General features: G+C 46.4%; 2 protein-coding genes across 16 annotated transcripts in view; one reads left to right on the top strand and one right to left on the bottom strand.

The window, feature by feature from the left end:
- The window catches only part of peak1 (pseudopodium-enriched atypical kinase 1), a 63,336-nt gene that overhangs the window by 26,061 nt on the left and 14,646 nt on the right, over window positions 1-22,629 (bottom strand). The gene's annotated exons all lie outside the window — the stretch shown is intronic.
- LOC144383753 (uncharacterized) lies at window positions 2,727-7,566 on the top strand. Of its 13 annotated transcripts, XR_013451182.1 has the most exons (10): window positions 2,727-3,116; window positions 3,277-3,442; window positions 4,187-4,290; window positions 4,434-4,508; window positions 4,629-4,667; window positions 5,479-5,604; window positions 5,823-6,147; window positions 6,507-6,577; window positions 6,934-7,079; window positions 7,312-7,566. XR_013451182.1 is itself a non-coding variant. In XM_078082955.1 (5 exons), exons 1-5 carry the CDS (start codon window positions 3,094-3,096, stop codon window positions 7,005-7,007), a joined length of 480 nt encoding a protein of 159 aa, XP_077939081.1. In that variant the 5' UTR covers window positions 2,732-3,093; the 3' UTR covers window positions 7,008-7,185. The 13 variants fall into 13 exon arrangements, 1 of the variants encoding a protein (XP_077939081.1); XR_013451180.1 differs by lacking the exon at window positions 6,507-6,577; XR_013451181.1 differs by lacking the exon at window positions 6,507-6,577 and having other exon boundaries at window positions 7,317-7,566.

Below are 22,629 nucleotides of genomic sequence, written 5' to 3' on the forward strand. Positions count from 1 at the left end.
CCGACCTCCACCTCCACCTCCACCTCCCCTTGGCTGGAAGTGAAACAGTTGTTTGGATCATCATATGCACACAAAGCTATGAAACAATGATGCGTGTGAACTGTGGTTCTGCGGAGCGTTCCGTGTCTATTAATAGGTCAAACCGATTCATGAGTTGACCTCCGGTCCAGTAAAGCTAACCTTGTGTCACCTCTCCCCGGAGAGGCAATGTCCCCCCGAGAGACGTCAGTGTGCCGAGGACAGAGGAGCTGGAAGTGGAATAGGCTGAAAGCTGAAGCCATGAGGAGATGACATGTGGGGTTTTCTGCTGTTGGTGGCAGAGGGCTTGAATGATCAGGCAGCGAGATAAACAGGCGCTGGAATAAGAGGGAAGCCAGTGTTCCTCACTGGGAGTCCTTCAAAGGAGAATCCAGCATCATTTATTGTTACAGTGTTGTATCAAAGCTTTAAAGATGGGGGTTTTTAGGGTAATAGCAACATGGGCCAAAAACCACCCTCACAGATTAGACTATATTAGTTTATCCGTATGGCATTTATTAAAAGCTTATTTTTATATATATATATATGTAAATATGGCGGAGGAGGAGTTTGAGTGAGTTATGAGAGATCATTCCACATGATCATTTCCAAGTGGTTTTCTAAGTCCCATCTGTTTTTGATAGAATTATTTTTGAGACGTTTTCTTCAATTCCCTGGAGTACATCCTCTACTCTTTATTAAAAAGTCTGCAGACTGGCTCCAAAGTTGGTGGTTTTCAAATCACGTCATTTCTAAAGTTACCTGAAACATGGCTGTGTCATTACTGTACGACATTACCCCGGATTTAAAAAAGGGATGACCATCAGACGGTGAAAGTACGGCGAGCGGTGCCAGCGCCGCGTCCATCCCCGTAGCCACGGCAGCCGAGCGGTAACGCATCTCTGTAAGTGTGCAGACACGCGCGTTTCCACCGCTTCGAATTTCTACCAAATGTGAGCCGCCGCACAGAGATTGTGCCAAGTGATTCCCATGTACGTCACTCCAGTTTCAAGGAGCTTTTCTGCAAGTCTGACTCTCATTAGCCGCTCAATTGAACTTCCGTTTAAAGTTAAATCAACTATTCAGCTGGCGGGAAATGTGAGTGAAGTGGAGACTCAATGGACTGAAAAAACTAACTTCTTCTTCAGACCAAGGGAACCGTTGTCTCTGCTGAGTGACATTTCTCCATTAGGATCGAGTTGGGAGGGACAGAGACGTGCATGTGAGCTCTACGTCTACCAGTGTGTGAAGGAACGGTGTTCCTGTGCCCTGGTAGTAGAATGGGAACCAGGCAGTGAAGAGATATCAGTCACACAATACATGGTTGGATTAAAAGGTTTTTTTTAAAATTGCCAACTAGTTAGTTACAAAGAAATAAAAAGGAATAATACAACTGACTAAAACAGTTTAACTAATTACTACGACAGATTCCTCTATGTGTGACAATAAATGGCTTCTAATTTGCATTCTAAAAAACACTTTTGTAACTCCACATATGAAGAAACGCCATTTTCACGGTGTGTAGCAAATCCAAGGACATAAATCCCCACGGATGGGATGAATGGCTGATTACAAGCCGCTGGAGCCCGGGGAAGATTTACCCGCTGAAGTTAATCCAGCGTCTTCAGTTCACTAACTGGGCTGCATACACAGTAGATGTGTGAATCATACCATTAAAGGTCACGTGAGCCGCAGAGTAAGAAAGGAAACATGCAGTGAAACAAAGACCTCGCTGTGAGCGTTACGTAGCAGCGGATGATCGGCAGTGACGGTACTTCATCACGGAAGTCACGCTCACAAAGCTAAACGAGTCGGTGAAGTGACGACACACACGGTTACGTATGGTGACTATTGATGATGTGAACAAGGATACCCGGCAATCACACACAATGCACCTGAAAAATGTCAGAAATGCTTTTCATTTCCAATTGGCCTCGGCAGTGTTCAATGGTTCATCCATATTAATGACACACAAGATGGCGGTAATGGACCGAATCCACCGTGAGGCACTGAGTGGTCAGATGGGTGGCTTTGTGTGTGTGTGTGTGCGCGCGCATTAATGAAGGACGGACAATTGTGTGTTCTTTGTTTATGTTAGGTCATATATGCCTTTGTTACGTTCTGACTCCCCAGGAGGGGAGTGGGATTCACGCCACTGCCGAGGACGTCCTGTGACCAGTAAACGGGTATGGCGTCGTAGGTGCAAGAAAACAACAATACCTGAAGTTAGGGTAAGCAGGCTTTTATTTAAGCGCTGTTAACAGGGGAAATGAGGAGGGCTGGCGGTACCAAAGCAAAGAAAAGAACAAAATGCCTCCCACCCCCTTACCTGTCCTATCTCCCAACGAAAACCACTAACTGGCACACTAACAAGGCGCCCTAACCAAACTTACAGTAGGTGGCCCAGCCAGGTGTAGCTAGTGTTGTTAGACAGGAGAGTAACCCTACGTGCAGGTATGTAAACTCCGGAGCAGGGCTAAACTACTCCTCATCCCCCTGTAAGAAAAATAACAAAGAAAAAAACACAATTAATTGAATACACAGTACACCACATCACCAGAACTAAATAACTACCATACACCAGCACTCCATACACACAACCGGAGTGACACCCTCCTTGGGTGAAACAAACACAGGGGTACATATACTGACAGAAGGGCATGATGGGATTGGAGATGAGTGGAAACAGCTGAACCGGGTAACGAGAGTGGGTGGAGCCAAGATGAACGGAGATCATGGATGATCAGTACCACCTGTATGAACACACACACACACACACACACACACACACACACAAAACAGAACACATACCTATACACAGAACAGGGGACGTAACACGCCCACCACAAAATGACACAACATACAGTTAGTGTCACACCGACAGTACACCACGTGCCCTATCAACGGAGACCCCTGGCAACAAATCTCTCACCAGACTCGCGAGAGTGCATCAGCGACAACGTTGTCAGAACCCTTAATATGCTGGATCGTTAAATTGTACCCCTGTACAATCAACGCCCACCGCATCAACCGCCTGTTGCTGTTATACATCCTGCCGAGGAAAACTAGAGGATTATGATCGGTGTACACTGTCACAGGTAAGGCGCTAGACCCAACATACACTTCGAAGAATTGCAAAGCTAACAGTAGTGCTAACGTCTCCTGTTCGACTGTTGAATATCGTGTCTGACAGGGCGTGAATTTCTTCGAATAGTAACAAACGGGCCTATCGATTCCCTTGTCATCCTCCTGTATCAGAACTGCTCCTGCACCCATGCTACTGGCGTCGACTTCCAGCTTAAAGGGCTTGCTGGAATCAGGAGCTGCTAAAACTGGGGAGGCACAAAGAAGAGCTTTAGCCGATTCGAATGCTTGTTGGCACTCTGCCGACCATGCATATTGCACTTTCGGACTCAGTAGTGAGGTGAGTGGGGCCATTACCGTAGAGAAATTCTTACAGAATGTACGGTAATAACCAACCATACCAACAAATCGCCGCAGCTGGCGTCTGGTAATTGGGACAGGAAATGACTCGATAGCTTCTACTTTTCTAGCTATGGGGCGCACCTCGCCCTGGCCTACTTCCTTCCCTAAGTAGGTCACTGTTGCCTTCCCGAAATCACATTTTGCTAAGTTCAGTGTTAGGGAAGCTGCTGCTAACTTGCGGAACACTTCCGCTAATGTGGCTACATGCTCTTCCCACGATGAAGAGTGTACCACAATATCATCTAGATACGCCGTGCAATTGGGCACGTCTGCTAACACCACATTAACCAGACGCTGGAAAGTGGCGGGCGCATTGCGCATTCCAAACGCCATTACGGTGTACTGCAGAAAACTGTCTGGAGTTACAAAAGCAGAAATGTCGGAGGCACGGGGGGTCAATGGCACCTGCCAATAACCCTTTAGCATGTCTAGCTTGCTTACGTAAACTGCGGAACCTATAGTATCGACGCAGTCGTCTATTCTGGGCATAGGATACGAATCAGGTACAGTAATGGAGTTTACGCGCCTATAATCCGTACACAGCCTCGAGGTACCGTCCGGCTTGGGCACCAAAATACAGGGAGAACTCCACGGACTACGGCTAGGCACAGCCATGTTGTTTTTCCGCAAGTACTCTGTTTCTTTCCTCATTTCCTCTCTTTTTCGGGCGTTCACACGATAGGGATGCATTCTGATGGGCTTGGAGTCTTCTACATCAATGTCATGCTCCAACACTGTTGTCCGACTGGGAACGTCCTGAAAAAGGCTGGGAAAAGCATGGATCAGGTAAACAAGGTCTTCCCGTTTCTTTTTGTCTAAATGCTCCATTATAGACGGCAACATTTTGATCATTTCAGAATTGTTTAACCTTTCACCGGTCAAAACGTTACCAGACTGTTCCCTTAATTCATCCTCCATGTCATCCTCAGGACAAACCTCTGTGACCAGCACTCCAGCCACCGGACCTTGAGCAACATTATGGCTGGACCCACTTGGATGTACAGGTTTGTTTTTGTCCCCATTTCGGTACTCCTTTAACATATTTATATGACAAAGGCGTAAAGGGTGCCTCCGCTCAGGAGTCCTGACCATGTAATTTGTCTCACTAACACACTTTTCCACAGTGTATGGACCACAGTACTGCGCTGATAGCGATGAACCAGGTACTGGCAACAATACCAGCACCTGATCTCCAGGGAGGAACACACGCTTCACTGCCTTTTTGTCATACCTCAACTTCATCCGTTTCTGTGTGGCCGAAAGAGATTCCTTTGCTAATTCACAGGCTAGATGCAATCTTTCTCGCGTCTTTGCCACATAGTCCAACACATTAGTCACGGTATGTTGTTTGTCACCCAACAATTGTTCCTTCAGTATTTGTAAAGGACCCCGCACTGTGTGACCAAACACCAGGTCATTTGGACTGAACCCTGTTGATTCCTGAGTCGTTTCCCTGATAGCGAACAAAACAAAAGGTAGCCCTTCATCCCAGTCCGTCTGAGCCGACAAGCAATGTTTTTTTAGCATGCCTTTCAATGTTTGATGCCATCGCTCTAACGCCCCCTGACTTTCAGGGTGGTAGGCACTGGACGTTTGGTGGGTGATTGCTAATGACCTCATCACAGAGGCAAACAAGGATGATGTGAAATTTGACCCCTGGTCCGACTGCAATTCCTTAGGTAACCCAAAAGTGGTAAAGAACTTTATGAGTCCTTTGACTACTGCTTTGGTGGTGATTTTGCGGAGAGGAATAGCCTCTGGAAACCTGGTCGCACAACACATGATAGTTAGCAGGAATTGGTTGCCAGCCCTTGTTTTTGGGAGAGGGCCTACACAGTCTATCAAAACTCTGTCAAATGGTTCCCCCACCACCGGTATTGGAAACAATGGAGCACGAGGAACCCCCTGATTTGGTTTTCCTGCTAACTGACAGATTTTACAAGCATTGCAGTACCTGATCACATCCTTTTTCAGACCAGGCCAAAAGAAGTGTCTAAGGACACGGTCATAAGTCTTCCGGATGCCCAGGTGCCCTGCCCACGTGTAGTCATGAGTCAGCGACAACACCTGCTGACGAAACAGTGTGGGCAACACAACCTGGTAAACACACTCGCTGACACCCACTGAAGGTTGAGCAGTCCATTTCCTTACTAATAGACCGTTTTCTAAACCATATGCAACATTGGATTCCTTGGTAACTGGTTTATCTACCGCCTCAAAACATTTTTGCAGGCTTTCGTCATTTTGCTGACACTCAATCACCTTACTCTTTGTAATGGTGTCTACCAACTCTACTAACTCCAACTCACTCCCCTCAGGTATGCGCTCGACTGAAGGTGGAGGAGACTTATCCTTTTTGTTGGGAGGCAGTGGGTCTGGATCACACACAGCTTGATATAAGGATGAAACATCATATACGTTCTTCATTGTTCTTTCCTGCGCACGTGTCACAACACACGCAGGAAACACTGACCTGTCTGTCTCCATTCCAGTGTAGGCGGGATCTGGGTTGTCCACAACCTCTGGGACCGGGACCACTCTGCCCCCTGCTATGTCGTTCCCCAGTAGAAACGACACCCCATCTACGGGCAACCGTGGGACCACACCCACACGGACACGGCCAGAGACGATAGATGACGACAGGTAAACCCAGTGCAACGGCACAGATATTGTTCCCAACTCAATTCCTGTCAATAAAACATGTGATCCACAATATGACTTCTCAGACCAGGGTAGCGATGTAGATACAATGATAGACTGAGCAGCCCCTGTGTCACGCAGTATTGTTATTGGTTGCTGGCTCGCTTCATCGCACAGAGACACCCACCCCTTAGAGAGAAAAGGGCTGTACACTACTGAGGGCTTCTTTGGGCCCACAAAGCCAACACCCTTACTCAGTGATGGCGACAGAGGGCCTTTGGGTTTAGCCTTTAGCGTAGGACAGTCAGCGATTAGGTGGCCTGGCAACCGACAATAAAAACATTCCCTCTCTGCTTTGCTAGGTCCCCTAGTGAAGGGCTGGGCAGCAGGAGAAGTTCTCACCGCCTGGGAGTTACTCAGTCTGGGTCCATGGGTAGGCATGCTAGGGTAAAACACGGTTTTGTGGGTCAAAGCGTACTCATCTGCCATGACCGCTGCATGTGCCATTGTTGCTACCTTCTGTTCATTCAGGTGAACAACTATGTCGTCTGGGAGGTGACTCTTAAAGTCCTCCAGTAACGTCAACTCCCTAAGGGTAGCGTATGTAGAGGCTTTGCTAGCAGCACACCAGCGATCGAACAGAGACTCTTTATCCCTAGCAAACTCTACAAAAGTTTTATTACTGCTTTTCCTATGGTACCGGAAGCGCTGCCTGTAGGCCTCTGGAACCAATTCGTAAGCTCTGAGAACAGCAGCTTTCACCAGGTCATACTGTCCACTTTCTTCCAGGGACAGAGACGCCACAACCTCCTGCGCCTTCCCTGTCAGCTTGCACTGGAGTAGCAAAGGCCAGACCTCTTTAGGCCAGTGAAGTGCCCCTGCTACTCGCTCGAAGGCGGAAAAATAAGAGTCCACCTCTGACTCACGGAATGGAGGTACGATAGCTATGTTTCTCCCAACATCAAAAGGTCCCTCTCTACCAACTGGTGGGGAGGAGGATACACCAGCAGCTAGCTCCAGCTGCCGTATCTGTATCTTAACCTCAGTCTCTGCCTGTATCTCCATTTTCCTGATCTCTTTGCTGGTCTCCACTTCCAGCCTCTTGATGTCCAATTTACGCAGTTCTAGTTCATACTCCTGTTGTCTCCTTTCTGCCTTATCCCTAAGATCAGCTTCAAGACGGGCTACCCGAAGCCGGAGCCTAGCGGTCTCCACTGATCTACCAGACTCTTCAGGAGACGGCTGAAACTTGGGCAGGGTTAGAGGCACCCGGGACTCAACCCCCACACCACCCTCGGGCCGTATAGGCGAGAAGCCCGGCGGAACCTCCACCCTTTCCAACCCTTCCTCATCCTTGTCCTCTTCCTCCTGTGAGGCAACAACACCTTGAGCCAATAAATGCTGTGATATGGTTGCAACGATTACGGGTTTGAGTGATTGTTTGGTTGTGGTGATGCCATAATTTGCCGCGACAGCCAACAGGTCTACCTTAGTAAGCTTCAACAGCCCCTCAAGAGAAGGGTCCGCAATAAACAAATCAACTGCCCCTGATGCCATGCTGTATGCCACGAGTCAACTAACTACATAAACACAAAGACACACCAAATACAACCATCAAACTCAACAATCAGGAACACGTATACAACAACCACAACAAGCTAGTCCTCACCCACACGTGTACCACACCACAGATACCGACCACAGGGACACCCAAGCAGCAGAGCGAGAATCCCGGACGAGCCCCCACTTGTTACGTTCTGACTCCCCAGGAGGGGAGTGGGATTCACGCCACTGCCGAGGACGTCCTGTGACCAGTAAACGGGTATGGCGTCGTAGGTGCAAGAAAACAACAATACCTGAAGTTAGGGTAAGCAGGCTTTTATTTAAGCGCTGTTAACAGGGGAAATGAGGAGGGCTGGCGGTACCAAAGCAAAGAAAAGAACAAAATGCCTCCCACCCCCTTACCTGTCCTATCTCCCAACGAAAACCACTAACTGGCACACTAACAAGGCGCCCTAACCAAACTTACAGTAGGTGGCCCAGCCAGGTGTAGCTAGTGTTGTTAGACAGGAGAGTAACCCTACGTGCAGGTATGTAAACTCCGGAGCAGGGCTAAACTACTCCTCATCCCCCTGTAAGAAAAATAACAAAGAAAAAAACACAATTAATTGAATACACAGTACACCACATCACCAGAACTAAATAACTACCATACACCAGCACTCCATACACACAACCGGAGTGACACCCTCCTTGGGTGAAACAAACACAGGGGTACATATACTGACAGAAGGGCATGATGGGATTGGAGATGAGTGGAAACAGCTGAACCGGGTAACGAGAGTGGGTGGAGCCAAGATGAACGGAGATCATGGATGATCAGTACCACCTGTATGAACACACACACACACACACACACACACACACACACAAAACAGAACACATACCTATACACAGAACAGGGGACGTAACAGCCTTGCAGTTTTCTGTGTGTGAGTGTGAGTTCACTTTATACTCACAACTCCTTTAGAAAAGGTCGGATCAGCAGATGTCCAATGATCCTAGAATACATCATCAAGATGAACCAAAGCAGTTTACTCTGCTCTCGTCCTTGCTGATCTTGGGTGAAGTGCGACAGATTGGTTGCAATGATTCCTGTCCTGTAAGACCTGTCAATCACAGTAAGCCCCCGCCCAAGGCCTACTTCGGTTTAGGGTTCTGTTATTGGTATTGAAAAGACTTGAACTGAGACTTTAAACTCCTATTTGAAATGTTTCCCGAGGTAACACATCAAGCTCCTTTTCTCATAGACGTCTATACAATTATACTCCCGCTGGCTTCACTCCTCAGAACCGCAGGTTGGCGCTTGGCTGTGTTCCTTCAACAGGTGAAATAAATTGCTGTTACAGATGTACCATGTGCAGCAGAAAGAATACTTGCAGCGTGTAATAAGTCTCATTTGTATCGTCTTTTGTCTTTCCTCTGCCAAATGGATCCATGCGCATATGGACTGGGCCGAGGCAGTTGCAGGCAATTAGAGTGCGGATTTACGAGGCCTGCTCTTCGGTTCCTTCAGGCCTCTAGCTTTGCCAGAGCAAACAAACTAAGAACATGGACTGTGCGAGCCGAGAGGTTGTGCTGGCAGGCAGAGATGAGTAATGTGACAAGCAGGCAACCTCATTATGGGCTCACCCCCCTGACAGATTGGACTTGGAACAGCCAGTGTGAAACAATGTCCTCCCGGCAGTAAGGTTCAGTCATTAGCCCTCCGTAGTTAAGACTGGTTCAAGGATCCCACTGGATGGGGAGTTGGAGCTTTGCTTTAATATTGCTGCTCGTGAACTCAACTTTAAGCTCTTGATCGTCGTGGGCAATTGTCATTATTTAGCGGTAAAAAAAAAAAGTTTCCAGAGAGGAGAAAATTATAAATCAACACATTCCATCGCAGTGTTTGGTATTGTGGAAGCTGTGGGAGAGTTGCTGCAGTCGGTCCTGGGAAAGAGCCCCTAGTGGCCTCGGGGGCGACCAACCCTCTGGCCCCCAGACAAACACCAACAAAGTGGTGGAGGAGACACAGCCAGATGTGTGGGAGGACATTGAATACACACACAACAGCTCACAGATCTAAGGACGTGAATACGAACACACACAAATAAAAGCGAACGTCTCAAAGTGAAATTAGTTGGCTGCACTAACACCTCTGCTAAGAACATTTAACAGCATCTTTTTATAGAAGTTAGAAAGCTGGAGAACTAGCAGGCACTGGTACAGTACACGTATAACACGTGGTGCCCTGATGTACTTAAACAGTGTTTCAAAGGTAATACAATGTGTACTGCAGAGTTGGAGCTTGTTTTAAAGCAGGTCATTTCACACCGGATGCATATTTTAAGGGATAGGTCATTTCTTGTTATCGATTTGATATATATTTTAATGAATGTCAGTAACCAAAGTCATCAAACATGCTCCTTTGAAAAGTAGCACAAGGCTGCTTTTGTGGAGCTACCCGCTCCCTTACACAAACGGAGGGGTGCATAACTTCCCCCTGATCACAAAGAAACAGGAACAAAACGTTCCTTGTGCTCCACAGAAAGTCCTCGTCAGTGCAGCAGCTAGAAATGTGACACATGATATCGTCACAGGTTGGGGACTTGGCTCTGATCTCTCTAGCTCTCAAAAACGAATCGGTTAGTCTTCAGGAAAAGCGTCTCGACAGCCCAAAGTCATGTGCTTAATGTGGTAGAACCCCCCCAGCCTCCCTTAATAACGTTGAAATGCACCACAAAGAAAAGAGTCAGGAGGAAGGTGGCACAACCCACTTGGAGTCTGCAGGGAGAAACCCAGAGGCCTCTTTTGGCTGCCCTGGTCAAGCATGAGCCTTCTTACAGAGGGTTTTAAAAGCAGGCATGCAAAGCGGGGCTGGAGAGGAAGAACACGAGGGACTCGAGTCAGTGTGCTGGTCATGGGAAAAGGAGGACGCACACATATATCATCCACAGTCAACACACTCCAAAACTGCACCCAGCTGTAGCAGCGGGGGCTATACTTAACAAGCCCGTCATCATGAGGTTCGTGAGCGGCATCACTCACTCTCACGCGTTCGGGTGTGAGAAGTGACGCAGTGATTAGCCGGAGGAAAGGTGACGGCTGGCGTCTTTTTCCCACTGCCAGTCGCACCGGAGAGTCATCAAACATCCATGATACCAGCAATCAGCTGGCAACACTGGCTTCAGGCCTGTGAAGGTTTGAATACGGTCACACACAGGGACTGTAGGACAGCATGCATGATAAACAGAATATGTAGGAAGCTACAAAAGACAGAAACAGCCTCAGGACCAGACCAGAGCTGCTGGACAAACTCGTCCTACTTTCTTAGAACAATCGCCTGTTAATGTAAAGCGCAGTGCGTGAAGGCGGCCACGTTTGATAACCGGAACAAATTGCTTTTCCCGTGGTGCCGTTGGACTGTGTAGGGGGGGCAGGCTTATTTCACTAATGGTTTACCCCTGGCTTTGTCTGTCTCTCTGGCTGCTAGCAGTGCTCTCCGGAGAACTGCTAATGCTAATCCCAAAAATCTGGCTGCACTTTGGAAAAACATTCACAGCTGTCTTTTTGTGTTATATGACATCAGGTTATATTCAAGAACGTGACTTTGATGCAGAAAAAGGCCATGAGTTGGCATCAATTGAGTCTTAAAAGTTGACGTCTCCAGGAAGAGATTAACAGCTGTGATGTGAAAAAAAGCAGAGCGGGTTTTATCTCTCTGCAAAACGTGTGGCAGACCTTTTGGTCGCACAAGAGGAGAGGAGAACGTCAAGGTAGCCAGCGAAAATGTCACAAAAGCAATCCGGACAAAAAGATGAACAAAGCGCTGACCAGTCCAGCACTGCACCGTACCTTCTACCTACTGGTTTTGCACCGACAGACTGCCTTTAAAAGAAAAACACTGAGGAAGACGAGGAGAGGTGCATCCAATTCCCCTCATCACAACAACTCCCTGCTTATAGCGGCCAAGTGCAAAACATACACGAGACCGACCGACCCCCTAACCCTAACCCAGTAAAAGCATCATATCATTGCTGGTCTGGAAGTAAGAACCGCTTACGTCAGCGGCTGGGGGCGGGGTTACCGTGACCAACAAGACGAGAGAAACTTTGCGATCCGCCATTTTTCGATAGAAGCTAATCGAGCTAACAACAACACAATGGACGCTACTAGGCAAAAAGGCGAGCCGCGCGAACACGTTTGATCCGCCGTGTTTGGATGTCGAGGTCGGTCCGCAAAGCCATGAACATCAATAGCAAAGCAACGTCCGCCATTGTTGATGATGTGTTTGTGTTTGGCGCCGCCGCGCTAACGTTGCTGGGAAAGATGAGACGTAGGACTCTGCGCTCAGTGCGCTGCCTCTTTAGCCTGTGGAAAAGCAAACCGGTTCTTTGGAGGCTCGTCAGTTCAACCAACTCTTAAACTTAAAACAAGGCTACATCATTTAAAGCTGCAATAATCAGGAACAGTTTTTACCAAAATATGTCAGACATACAAGGACTTGGCGGTTGGTGTATAACATCAGACAGCCAAGACATCATCATTATTATTATTAAAAATAAAGCAGAAAGTGTTTGTGCATGTGGAGTGTGAGTAACCGGTGGGATGTCAGTCAGTCAGTGGGTTGATGAGCCCGACTGCCGACGGGAAGAAAGTGGTCTTAGTCCTGATGGACCTCAGCCTCCCGCCAGATGGAAGCAGACTACCAGACGGCGATGGAGGACTCAATGATGGCCGTGTAGAAGTGCACCATCATAGTCTTTGGCAGGTTGGGTGCCAAAGGATGGGTGCCATTCAGGACATTAAGAATCTGACAAAACAATCTGATTGGATTGTGTAGGGGGTTTCCAAAATCAATAATAGGGAAACTGCAATGTTTGCAAATCAACATTCTGTCAGCCACTAAGTCAGATTACGCTCGAGCAGAGAGGCCGTTAGAATAATGAGAAAGACACGAGAGATGAATCTAATACGAGGTCGAGTCACAAAACACACACAGAAGATGAGTAAGTTCACGGTGCAGAGACTCAAGCAGCAGCACCTGATTGGTTAATCATTCTTTTTCGTTTTCATCAAGGGAGGCCAACTCGGCTTGGCTTCCTAACGGACACAACTGCAACTTGTCTGAGACCACAGAGTAGGACCATGTTTCCACGCTCATTTAGAGGGGCGCTGTTTTACACGTCATAAAAGGCTCAATAACGAATGAAGAGGGACGAGGAGGAGACGACAGACGCAACAAATAAACTGTTAAAACGTTTTTTTATTAAATCACTAATCATTAATGATGATTAAATAAGTTATATTCTGAAAAAAGGGAGGAAGCCTGGCTTCCCTTGGCCTCTGCAAGAAAACGCCACTGGTTAACACGTCAATGTTCAGTTGTAGGACAACAGGTACTACACAGATTCAGCTTCAATACGGCGCACAGCAAAACTTCTAATCCAGCTGAGCTCACTTCCACACCAGATCCCCCCCCCTGGCTGCTTTAAGAACCCTAAGATTTGGCTTTTGAAGACGAAACAGGTATCTCTACGAGTGTTGCTATGCAACCGAGGAAACCACCCCCACACCCTCCATTTCAGAGACTCTCTAAAAAAAAATTTAAAAAAGAAGTTCCATATTAATTCATCCAAGGACGGAGCATCTCGTCGGGTCACTTGAGTTGATGAGAGAAACGTGTTGAAGGAGGGACGGCATTATCCAATATGCAAAGAGCTAAAATAGTCACAGATAAGCAACAAATCGAGTTGAAATAACTCCACTGGATGACAGTTACTGCGGGGCCTGTAGTATTTTCCTTCACATTTCAGCAAATGAGAAAAAAAGGGTTTTCTGAATCAATCATACCCCCATCTCAATCTCAGTGTGTATTTGTCTCTTTCACTCTGCTGTTCCATTATCATCATCAATGGCAGGAATTCTCTATGCACACTGTAAAAGGATTGGAGATCCTGGGTGCCAACAGCAGCTCCCCAGAGCAGATAAACCTTCTCGTTTCTACCTCCTTTTTTCTGCTTCCTGACGAATGCAATATCCACAACAGTGCAACAAAACACAAACGCGGCACGGACTAAGAAGATGTAGTGTGTGAATGACACTGAACTGTGATCACTGCGGTGCATAAAGGGGGCCCGCCTGTCCAGAGTCAAATCACTCAACACGATGGTAACCATGCCCCGGCTGGCTTGTGGCTGAGTCTGTCCCCGTGGACCTCCTAGGTCCCGTGCAATCATCCCGTCCATATGAAGCTGGCGCATGAATGAGAGACAAAAGAAGAGCTTGAGCACTGGGAGGGAACTGGTATGAGAGGGGTTCCTGCTGAGGGAGACGTTACATTACAGAGCAAAGAAGGCTTCTTACTCTAAAAGAAGAGAGGGCAAAGGGAACCTCAAGTAACTAAAGATGACAGCAGGATAGTTTAGGGGCACTAACTAACTATGATAGGAGCGCTCACACCAAGCGGAACGAGAGAGAGGTTGAGCAGAGGACTGAATTCCCAGAAAGACCTATCGGTGTCATGACGCCTCTTAAAGTGTAGCGGTCGGCCCCCCGTGGACGGCGCAGAGGACACCGAGCGGAGGCCAGGTCCAGAGGCCAGATGTGCTCGGAATGAAGCGTGTCACCCCCCTCGGACGTGGCTGTAGATCTATGTACAGATCTATCTATGCTTAGACTCCACACCACTATTAAAGAATGTTAGTGAGACAGAGTCACATTTTTAACTACAAATATTGCGTTTTTTCCAGTAAAACTCTGATAGTGGATCTGAAGAGAGATTTTTGATGGGGCGGTTATTTGGACTGGCCACACCAGGGAAAGGACGGGTGGGACTCAACAAGACCATGGAAAGGGAGGGGGGACATTCTCACAAAGGACAATTAGTCCTCAATGAAATCAGAAAACATGGGAAAAGTCAACAAAAAATAAAAAATGATCCATAATAGAGGTGGAAACAAAGGCCGGTGATTTCGGAGATGATGTTGGAGGAAGGACAGGGAGGAGGAAGTCAGGGATGGGAAGGCCATAGAACCTGCGTGGTGGCTGATGCTGCTTCTTCTCAGGGACTCCACAAAAATATTACTGATCTGAGTGAGCACGGGATGAAGTGGAGACAAACCTCTTGCTGAAGTGAAGTTTATACGAATTCCGATGTAATATTCATTCCTTGGCGACCTAAAAATACAATCTTTTTAAAGGTTACGGCATATCAGCTATGTCTTTTTTATAGATTCCATAGTGCAAAACGATGCTGGAGGTGATTAACACCAGGGCAGGCTGAGCGGCCGTGAGTCAGATGTACAAACGGTGTGTGTGTGACCACACTGATGATACACTCCTGTGGCTAGACTCAATTACATTACAGGTCATTTAGCACCCGTGGATTTTTCACATTTTTTTTGCCCTAATTAGGGGTTAGGTGTCTTGCTCAGGGACACTTCGACATGGAACAGCCTGGATTCAAACCACCGACCTTGTGCTTCCCAGCACACCTTCTCTAACCCCCTGCGCCACGACGACCCACTATGACCAACCTGCTATTAACACACACACACACACACACACACACACACACGTCCTCATCCATCTCTGCGTTTATAGAGACAATCCCTCTCCCTGTTATTAATGTTATTGCTTTTACACGCCGTGTCTGATATGTTACGTTCAGATGGAGTGAACGAGAGATGATGGTCTCGGCCCATTCTTCTTTAGACCGTCAATAAATCAATGTTCTTATCGAGTGGGGTCATAAAAGTCCATCTTAACAACGTTATCAAACAGACATGTGGAAGCCATCGATTATTTATAATAGATGCCCTTACAATCCCATCACTCAAAACTGCGTTGGGGGTCAGCACCCTCCGTTGAGCTATTGTGAAGCTCGTGGTTTGTTCCTCAACGTTCGTCCGAGCGATGGCGGCCAACAACCAACTCTTTGGGTTCTAAGTGGAAGCGTGGGGAGCTTTTAGCTTTCTGATCACGTAGCCAGTGGGCGACTTCCAGTATCTTCGGAGGGCTGTAAGAACGTCATGGTAACCCATCTCCGACCCCGGTGGAGAGAAGAGGATGCAGACACAGCCAAGCTCCCAGGCTCGCCCTTGTCCCCTTCCCCCCACTCCCCTCCGACCCCCAGCTTTCCTTTTTTGACAAAGCAGTATCCACACTGTATACATTACTCTAATATTTATATTCAGCGGAAATGTCTGGGACGGACGACACAGGGTTGTTGAAACTCCCACACCACATATCAAATGTTCCACGTCCTCCTCTCAGCCTCTTTCCCGTGGCGCCTCTTCGATCTGCCCTCCTTCTACAGCGTGGCGGCAAATAATTATTCAAAGGATCAAAGCACATGAAAGGGCTTCTGCGTCAGTGAGGTTGAGCTCGGGTAACGGAAAGTGATAATGGCAAAGCACGGAATTGTTTTCGCCCTCTATGTGCGGCACTGGAGTTCTTCAGCTCTGCCATTAACGCTCGTGGAATTGAGAAACTGTCGAAATCCATTTCTGCAGGTGCCTTTGTGAAATTATCGTTTGGTTGTTTTCTTCGGATTTAGGCAGTTGACATCTCTGACTGAGAAGAATCCCATAGCAAGTTCACAAGAGGATCAAAGTAAACCCTGAAATATCCTTTTAGAGAAGCGGTTTTAAGACGATAGTGGTCAAGAACAGATGGAAACCGGGTTGAAAGCATCCCAGCTTACACACATTTTTGTTCTTGGCGGTGGTGCTTTTAGACAGCTGGGACATGTGATGCACGCCGGCCGGTATTTAACTGGTGAGCTCTAGAGCTTAGGGTCTCGCAATCAAACTAAAAGGCTGTCGACATGAGAAACCTCGGTGTGGTGCCAACAAGCGCTGCTTGAGCATGACAATGTGACGAGGTGGAGCTAAGAATGATGAAATGCTTTGCCGGGATATGATTCTAGCACACGTCATTGCGAGTGACACTCGACAGGCTGTGATGTGATGGACCGTTTGTGGGAGGGGAGCTTGGACACTCTTAAGGAGGTGGCAGAAGCACCCCGAGGGCACTCCGCTTTCACGCTGATGAAAAGGAAATTCAAAAGCAACGACCTTCGGTTGGAACCTGCAGCCCAGTTTTCTGGGCACCTAAAACACACACTGCCTGAAATCTTTCAGGAAACTCTCACAACAACAAACATCATTATCTATGTACAACTTGACACGTTGTTATTAATGTCCATGAAAAGATTCAAATACAGCTGCTGTCTTCAAAAATGTCTTTTAAGCTGGACAACAATTGTGCACGATTTACAGAAGGAACAAAAGATGACCATGATAGAACCGGTAAATGTGGAATTGTAACAGAAAAATATGAAGGTGTATATAAATAAGATAATAATTCTCTGGCCACATTAGTTAACGCTAAAGCTATTGTTGTTTGTTGTTATTCTCGTTTTCATCTAATAACATAGCGAATGTAACTGTAATCCAGCTGTTTTGCATCATTATCTGTAACCGAATTGGCAATGTGGCTAAGTAGATAGCCGCCTGCTAGCCTAGCGGAGTCTGAGGAGCGGTGCAGCAGATGTGACAGATGAGAAGGTCAGCAGAAGGGAAATAAAACTATGAGCCACATTTTCTCCCATTCTCTGATAAGCATTGCAAATACTGGCGCCCGCTGGACCTTAGAATCCCAGATTACAAGTGTGCCATTTCGATTCTGGCACCTATCAGCACAGCTGGAGGACATTTTTGAGGCGTAGCTTCAGTCCGCCACCTCGAGGTGTTTCGTGTTGCTTTTGGTTTCAACATTGGCTGTAAAAGGTTCTATGGAGAAGCAATATAAAAGCAACGTAATCATTTCTATTATATTACATAGTTTACAGGGTCCACAAATTCTACCTGACGCTGTAAAACGTCTAACTGCAGAGACACATACTTGCTTTGAGAGATCGCCTCATTCCAAACTAATCTCTGCATAACATCCTCCCTAAATTCAAAAGAGAACTGCAGTAATCTCAAACGTTCCACAGACTGTCTCCTTTCTGCACATTCCTTTTAACATTTCAAAGAAGTCTCTGGCACTGCACTCCCTGGATCCACTTTCATGAGCAGGGCCCATTTATAGAGAGAAATGAATACCCTGAGTAAAAAACAATGAGTTCCTCTCCACAACAATTGGGGGAGGTGAAGGGAGGGAAGAGGGCCGTGATTGTCGGAGCGGCACAGAATAATGTCCTCTTCATAGTCTGCTCGTGTTGGCTCCGGCTGATTGCAGCGAGTCCCTGAGGGCCCGTCTCAGACTAAATACGTGATAAGAACCTGTGACGGGCCTCGGAGAAACGGAGACACACGAGAGCGAGGCAGAAAGCAGGCAGAGACAAAGAGTACTGATGTGAAGAGGGAGGAGGAATACAAATAATGAAATAATACAAGGGGGGGGGGGGGGGCAAGGCTGAGCTAACGGAGAGCGCTGAGGTTCATTTACAGGCCTCGCAAGCAGTCATGATTGTTTTTAATGAAGTGGCCAGTAAAGCTAGAAAAGCGCTATACAAGCACAGTCCATTTACCATTTACTTTTTAATGCTGTCATATAGGGTAGTCCAGTGCGCATGCCGCTTATCCTGTGGGTTACATGCTAGTTGATGTTACCCCTGTAAAGGGAGCCTCTAAACCGTGATCCATTAAACCAGCGATGCTAACTAAGAAGAAGCCTTTAAAAGGGTTAAACATACACGTTTTTAATTATTACAAACATGTTGAAAAAAATGGAAAAAACCAACGCACGACTCCTTCCTCTTCATCCGTGTCCAATGCCCGTTCTTGCCACTCCACCATGCATCTCTTCCCCGCCACTTGTCTCAGTGGAGGACGGCCGGCAGGGAATCACTTCACAGCAAAGCCCCGGCAGCGGCACATACCGTAGCGATGCTACAAGAAGAGAAACAAAGACCCCCAGCACGTTCCCGCCGTATTCCTTCTGCCTCATCGTCTCTCATTCAGTTTACATCTTGATGACATTACTGGCTCAGGTCTCTATCTGGTTTCTGCTTTGGTTGAAGACCAACTCCTTTTTCACTGCAGTCCATCTGCATTATAAAAAGAGCCAGTCGGGTCACGAATAAAATAAAATGAGAAAAAAAATCAAGTTGACGAGGATAATGTTAAATGACGCAGGTATAGAGTCGAATTTACATTCGTCAACACAAAACAAGGCCTGGAAAGGTCTGTAGATACAAGCAAGCACAACATTACGGGAGGCTTCTCTTTGTGTATTTCCATATGAGATCTTGGCTTATGATGAGATTGTGGGGGAAATAAATGGAGAGATCAGCTCCAATATGTCTTGGAGTAATATGTCCCAAACCTTTTGGGAGGCAGAATGAACTCATGTGAATATTTTTGCATTGAGTAATACATTAATGTCCAGCTGACTTTACAAAATAACGAGGTATATCCATCTCAACTAACATGCAGTGTCTAGTTGATGGTATCTACTGTACATCAGCTGGATTCAAAATATTAACCTGGCCCTTCAAGAATTACTGGCTGCATAAAATGAAAACACAAGGATTACTGGGTAACCATTCTCATTGAAATGACATAGAAGTTGAACCTTTTGGTGAGAAGAACCTCATTCACTGTTCATGTAAATATCTATAGTTTCTCAAAGATGATTCTTCATTTTGAAGTTAAAACTATGAAGGAAATAAGATGAGCAATCAGGAAGTCAACATAGACATAAGCATCAAACAAAACGAATGAACACAAATGTCATACCACGAACGCGTCTCCTTATTTAGCAGGAGTGGTGTTAAGTCCCGACAGATGTCAACCGTCTGGCATACAGGACGGCACTGACCATGGCCTTCGAGTTCCAGAGAGCTGACATGTAAACACAGCTGGAAAAACATGCACGAGGGCGGGACCAACGGGCCGCTCTGAGGTGGAGAGGAGTCACAACAAGGCCACATACAACATGGAGCAGAATCTCTCGGGAACAGCGGTCAGAGCTGCTTCTCTTACATGACTTGAGATTGAGTCATGGTCACAACTTCATAACAGCAAAGTCACTCTTTAACAGGGTAAAACACCACAACACAACAGCTTATGACACAAACAATTTGTAACACTAATAATTGCACATTTATAAAAATGACGCCGCCGAACTGCATGCTGGGTAAAGCTCACAACAAGAAGTAACTCTGTTGCTACATGGAAAAACGGAAAAGAGCGACACAGGAGGAACAACGAGAGACCAGAGATGCTCACAAAACTTCCACCAGAAAACGGCAAGTCTGTCGAGCTAACACGCTAACAAGCGAACTCGCCGGTCAGATGGAGAGAGTTGGCCAGTGAGCGGCGAACAGCTGTTCGGGCAGCTGGCGGTCCTTTTCGGGGTCAATGAATTAGCGTGTTCACTTGAAAAAGCGATACTGTCACATGCCAGGATACCGTCAGAATCTTTCTAAATACCGTGATATGGATTTCTGGCCGTACCGCCCGTTCTAGTTACACGTTTTCATATGCTGCAGGCATATGAAAAACTGACAATGTCTTCTGGAAAGAACCGTAGTTTACATCCGATCATCATACGCGAGCCACAAGAAAGCTCCTTTCGGTAAAACAATATTATATACGTTTAGCAGGATGTCATTAAACCTGGCGGGACGTAACGTGACCCCAGATTCTACCTCTGGCTAGAATAACAGCTAAATCCCCTCAAAAAAAGTCACATGAAGATGAATCCCTCGCAGGCAACGTTCTTTATGCTGCCTTGCACATCCCCTCCAATGCTGATCGACATCCATCACGCGTTAGTTTCTGTGCCGAGGTAACAATAAGATCTGTCTGCTCATCCACTTAGGAGAATAGCTGGGAGAAATACGGTGAATAAGTCAAAACTTTTCACCCTTTGTTTTTCCATCACATGTTCCAAGAGTTTCTATCCACTTTCATTGGCTTTTCCAAATTGAAAAATATGACTTTCAAAAGGGCCCCCAGGTATGAGAATGAGATTGAGATGAGATTTGAATTCAACACGATTTTCTTTTCTTGGAGGCATATTGCAACACGACTCTCAGAATGATTCTAAAGTTGTTCAACTCCCTGCAATAAAGTGAAATATTTGGCAGCCTTAATATGCTTTTAAACAACAAAAAATAGAGACTATTACACTGTACTCTTCCAGCCTTGATCTGCATATATACACAAGGTCACGCTTTAGTGGCCATGACCGAAGGGACTGAGCAGAGACTGCTCTTCTGACATGAAGCAAACCCTCACTGCTGCTCCGTAGGAAAGACAGAGGCTTCACTCAATTGGGAAAACAGTGACGGATCTTTTAGTATGTTCCATACAAATGGTAATCGACTGAAACTGAAGAGACGAGGCCGACTGAACAGTGAAACAATGGGGTCTGACTAAAGGGCTCGGCTCAAGTAGAAAGTCGCCTGCAGACTGGTGACCGATGCATCTGAAACACACACATTACGTGTCACAGTGTAAAGTAACCACATCAGTTAAGTAAAGGTGAATATGGTTTTTTTTATTTCTTTTAAACCGCTTATCTGCATCTTGAGCAACGACTGCAATAATTCAGAAACTGATAAATAATCCGCACATCTAATCTGACAGCATGATGTAGCGGGGGGGAGAGTCCATGTTCAGCCAACCGCGCCAGAACCTTTTCCATTTAGCGGGGATTAATATTCATTGACTTCAGTTCCCTCCAGATGATTAACATTACTGAGCTAGAAAGATAAGGAAACCAAGATAACAGGATTTTGTTGACAGAATATTAAATCGCAGATGGGTAAAGATGACTAACCCGCTCCATGCCAAGGCTGTTCCTGGATACATTATGAGGAATATCCCTGCATCAGGATAATGCAGATGTGCTCAGAGATCAAATTGACCGCAACGCTTTGCCGAAGGAGCTGCTTTTTTTTCCCCTCACAGAAAAAAGAAAAATAGAAAAATTAACAAACCATTTATGGGTTAGTAAGCACGTGGGAAAGCAGCTTAATCAACGGCGTTGAGGTGCAACAGACTGGCCGACGATGGGACGGCTTTTTGAGTGGGGGCCGGTATCGATGTCAGAAAACAACTTCAAAGTCAAGCTAATGGTGTCAACAGCAGGAAAAGTCCGTAAGATTTATCCTTATTAGAAATATGACAACTAATTGTGACAACAAAAAAAGCTTTTTTTCATTTTAAACCCAAGTCATTCATCCATGGTGGTTTATTTAGAAACCAGAGTAAGTAAAGCAAAGTAAAGCTTTGACGAACAAGATAACCTCCTCTAAAAAGTCTGGATCACAAATCACAAATATCAACATTCCACACTGATAGATGGGGGCATGGTTGCATGCGTGGGAAAGCGTCTCCATAACGTAGCAGCCTTGACTCGAGACTGGCGATGAGGAAGGAAGACCTCTTCTCATGCGAAGGCACATTCCTACCATAACGAAGGTGAAACAGGCCGGGGATATCTATAGCAAACAGCGTGGAGGGAGCGTGGGGGTCGCGGCCTGGTGGAATTTAGGGTCGACTGCCACTCATCCCACCCAAACCAGTTTGAATGGGGTACTTAAATCCACCAATGCTGCCAGTGGACCTCGAAGGGTTACGGATGTCAATCTGACGTCATTTTACTACTCGACCTTTGCTCCATCAGCAAGAGAAAGCAAGAAATTGATTTAAACATTTAAAGCCATTTAAAGGTCACTCTTATTAATGTGCAGGTGCCAATAAATACATCAGCAATCACATTGTGTAAACGATTGTCACTTAAAGAGTTGAATGGGACATCCTCTGCTAAATTAAAATAGGAAAAGCTTCCCCCAAAAGACGCTTGAGAAACAGGAAGGAAACGTTAGATTGAGCATTAGACCCCTCCCCCAAGATGGCCAGAAGTGCAATTGATTAAGAATACGTTCAATGCGGTCACACAACAAAAAATGATGCAAAT

Source organism: Gasterosteus aculeatus, chromosome X (genome assembly GCF_964276395.1).
Source record: "Gasterosteus aculeatus chromosome X, fGasAcu3.hap1.1, whole genome shotgun sequence".
Taxonomy (NCBI): domain Eukaryota; kingdom Metazoa; phylum Chordata; class Actinopteri; order Perciformes; family Gasterosteidae; genus Gasterosteus; species Gasterosteus aculeatus.